At 39.7% G+C, this 3,534-nt stretch overlaps 1 protein-coding gene across 1 annotated transcript; it reads right to left on the bottom strand.

The window, feature by feature from the left end:
- Positions 1–476: 476 nt before the first annotated feature.
- erg28 (ergosterol biosynthesis 28 homolog) lies at positions 477–3,534 on the bottom strand. The gene is made up of 5 exons (XM_083792548.1): positions 3,406–3,534; positions 2,613–2,760; positions 2,280–2,370; positions 1,710–1,828; positions 477–757 (listed from the first exon to the last, which is right to left on the bottom strand). Exons 2-5 carry the CDS (start codon positions 2,743–2,745, stop codon positions 669–671), a joined length of 432 nt encoding a protein of 143 aa, XP_083648674.1. The 5' UTR covers positions 2,746–2,760; positions 3,406–3,534; the 3' UTR covers positions 477–668.

Raw genomic sequence — 3,534 nt, 5'->3', positions numbered from 1 at the left:
TCCTGTAGCTTTCTCTAATCATTTTATACCATCAGTCAGCACACAACTTTATACTCTGGTTATTGAATTCCAAAGTTGTATTAATAAAAACAATGTGGCTTGGATACATACAGTTAAGTTCTCATTCCATGGCAATATGTATACCCGTACCATTCCAGCAACTGTTTTTAGTTTATTTTAGAATGAAAGAAGCTGCAATCTGTATGTACACAGCCTCTGTAACCTCAGGGAGACTGATTGCTTCAAGCAGGTACTTAGGTCTTGACCGACCGTACACGTGTGAGAAAGTGTTCTAGATTTTCAGACTTATTTTCAGATACTGACATACTGTATTCAATATTTAAAAAACACCATGAACCACATCAGAACAGATCAGAACATTGAAGACTGGTGACTGCATAACATCCCCCCCCCCCCCCCCCCCCCCCCCCCACACACACACACACACACACACACACACACACACACAGAGAAAAATATTATAATGTACAGTAGGGTACAATCCAGTCCAGGTATGTAATCAATGAAACGTTTTCACAATATGACACAAAATTACACCTGCATGTCATGTTCTTCAAGGCCAGAAGCAGCAAGACTACTTCACAAGTGTGTCTGGTAAGGTTGTAGGATTAGGCCGGCAACAAGAGCTTTGTTTGGACTGTTTGGGTTTAATTCCGTTTCTTCTGTCGTGCACCCACCACCTCCTGCGTGTCTGGAATACACTGGTATCCAATCAGCATTCCCATGATGGAAAAACCTGGAGAAACACAAGACAAACGTTATGGCTGAATCTGACCGTGGTCAATTCCAACAACACTAAATTATTTTTCCTGCCCCAACCCAAGTCAGCACTGCCAACCCCTATTTTATAACATATTCTTTGACCATACTCCCATTTCTTCCTTATCTGGCAGCAGTGGCTCAGGAGGTACAGGTAGAATGGTTGCCTGGGAATTGGAAGATTCCCGGTTCGATCAGCATTCCTCGTGTTGAAGTGTCCTTAAGAAAGTCACTGAACTCTGCTAAAACTGCTCCTGACATGAGCAGGTCGGTTGGTTTCTTGCTTGGTTGTCTCTGCCACTCGTATATGAAGGTGTGCAATGGGTGAAATGTAGGGCTAGCCGATTAATCGATTTTGGCCTCCAACGATTATGACATTAAGATAAAAGAAATATATATATTGTGCTGCTGCCACATTCCAATTTGTAATGACCATGACCTTCTTGTATGGTCTTGTGTTATAAATCCAGTGCTCCCCGGTGTGCTGTCGCAATAAGCTTCTGCTACAGTATGTCTCTCTGGATACTGATATAATATTAATAATATCAAGAGAGAACCCCACAAAAACCATTAATGCCGTTTTAGTGTTACACTTAAAATTTCATTTGTTTATCTGGTATCCTGTATTAGTTCTCCCTTTTGATTGATTGGATAAAATTGGTATCCCAACCTGAAAATGTATTTTCTTTTAACTAAAGATCTGGAGAGAGATCCCCTGTTACTGAACAAACACTCTGCAGCAAAGTTTGCCAACAAAACAATCACTTATACACCCCCTTTAATTGTTAAAGTTTAATTTCTTTTGCAGGCTACAACTCAATTTTAAAGGGACTGCTCTGCATATCACAATAAATGATAAATGATTATCTTCAAATATAGTGGGGTTACTAAATATGCCCACACTCACTGTAAGGAGTTGAACTACTCACTTGCCACAATGAGAGGTGCCATTACACCAATAGTTAGAGGTGCAGTTTTATAGATGAAGGCTTCGGAGAGGAAGTGTCCCAGAGCCAGCACAAAGGTCCACAGGGTAATATGATACAGCCTGCAGGGAAAAGTAATGATACAAATCATACAATGCAACCTGAAGCTTAATTTACAGTCCATCATACGACGGTGTCACTTGCCAACAAGAACTGAAGCTGTCAGGTGTCAGCTTGAAGATTACATCACAGGCTAGGGGTTCAAATCCACCATCCATCTGATTTGGCTGGGCGTATAAATACGAACATGGGGGGTGGAATCGGATGGAGGCTCTATGTCCTCTGGGTAGGGGCTTCTCACTGACAGCTGAGCAAGTAGGGTAAAACAACCATGTGTGGCATGATGACTAGAAAAAGAGGTAATACATAATTGGCTACTCTTAAAAAGGGATTAGATCTTGTTGGCAAGTGACACTGTTGTACTACTACAATGTATACGTACAGTAGTTAGGCTATATCACTTCCAGTAACGTATAAGAACAAAATCAAGATCCTCTATTTGAAATGTCTTACGTTCTATTCTGGATGTCAATCGCACAGGCACACCGTATAATCGATGATAGTAATGTCCAGATTCCAAATGTTCGCGCTTGGAGGCCATTTACTGAGGAACAAATAAAAGTCACAATGCAGGCAGCTCTTCACTACTGTCCATTCAAGTAACAACAGACAGTAATAATAGTAATAGTTACAGTACATGTTTAATTCAGTTTTACAGATAATTTACATATCGTCTCTGTCAGGTGGAAACCTCATATGTCCAAAACTTGTACTTTTCAGGATTCAAATTCAAAACATAGTATATAGTAAATATAGTATTGCCATTCCAGCCTAATTGATGCTTACCAAACTCAGGTGTTCCAGTGTACAGTTTCTGTGATAAGAAGCTGTGGTCTCTGAAACTCTGCACAGTGTTTCCCATTGCGATGACAGAGACCATCACCAACCAACTCCGCAGGACATTCAAGAAACGACTCATCTTTGATTGATGCACCTGCCAAACAAAAAATAACAACACATTAAACTCTGCTGCAACTTTAATTTCCAAAACTGATCACAAACCGTTTAGAGCATGCATATATATATATATATATATATATATATATATATATTAAACTCTGCTGTAAAAACACCTGCTGTAAAAACACATTAAACTCTGTACCTGTCAAAAAACGGTTTATTACTGTTCATTTAACTGTTGTGTACAGTAGGTAGAACAATTAGTATTACTGTAGCACTATACTCATGTAACCTGCATTGTGTAAAAACAACACAAACTGTATACCTGCCTGCCAAATATATTACTATACGGAAAGAGGACAATGGATCGAGCTTCACAAAATGAGTAAGCATGGGACCGAGGATAGGAGCTTGGTTGCTCACAAACTGTGAGCTGTCATATTGTCATACTGAACTGTCATACTGTGAGACCACAGGCGTTTTGTTGTTTGTTCTTTTGTCATGAGATTGATGACAATGACATGACACTGGACTGACTGTCTGACACAAATGAACGTTACATATCGTTGCCTGTCCAGTGCTGTCACTGTGCGGCTATAAACAGTTGTCGTTTTAATAGTTATCCATAAGGTATAATGTGACAAAATATGACCAAAACATGGAGGATGCATGCATTTACCTGATTACCCGTACCGTATCAAACTACAGAACAAAAATAATCCTGTACATTAAGTAAATTAATTACTGATCATTACTGAAGAGGAGCTGCGGTTGTATGTATGGCAGATTGGCAGTGTGTGTGTGTATT

The sequence above is a fragment of the Protomyctophum parallelum genome (genome assembly GCF_964188405.1).
Source record: "Protomyctophum parallelum genome assembly, chromosome: 20".
Classification (NCBI taxonomy): domain Eukaryota; kingdom Metazoa; phylum Chordata; class Actinopteri; order Myctophiformes; family Myctophidae; genus Protomyctophum; species Protomyctophum parallelum.
The sequence above is the reverse complement of the archived record's forward strand: the minus strand, read 5'-3'. Positions and strand labels throughout refer to the sequence as shown.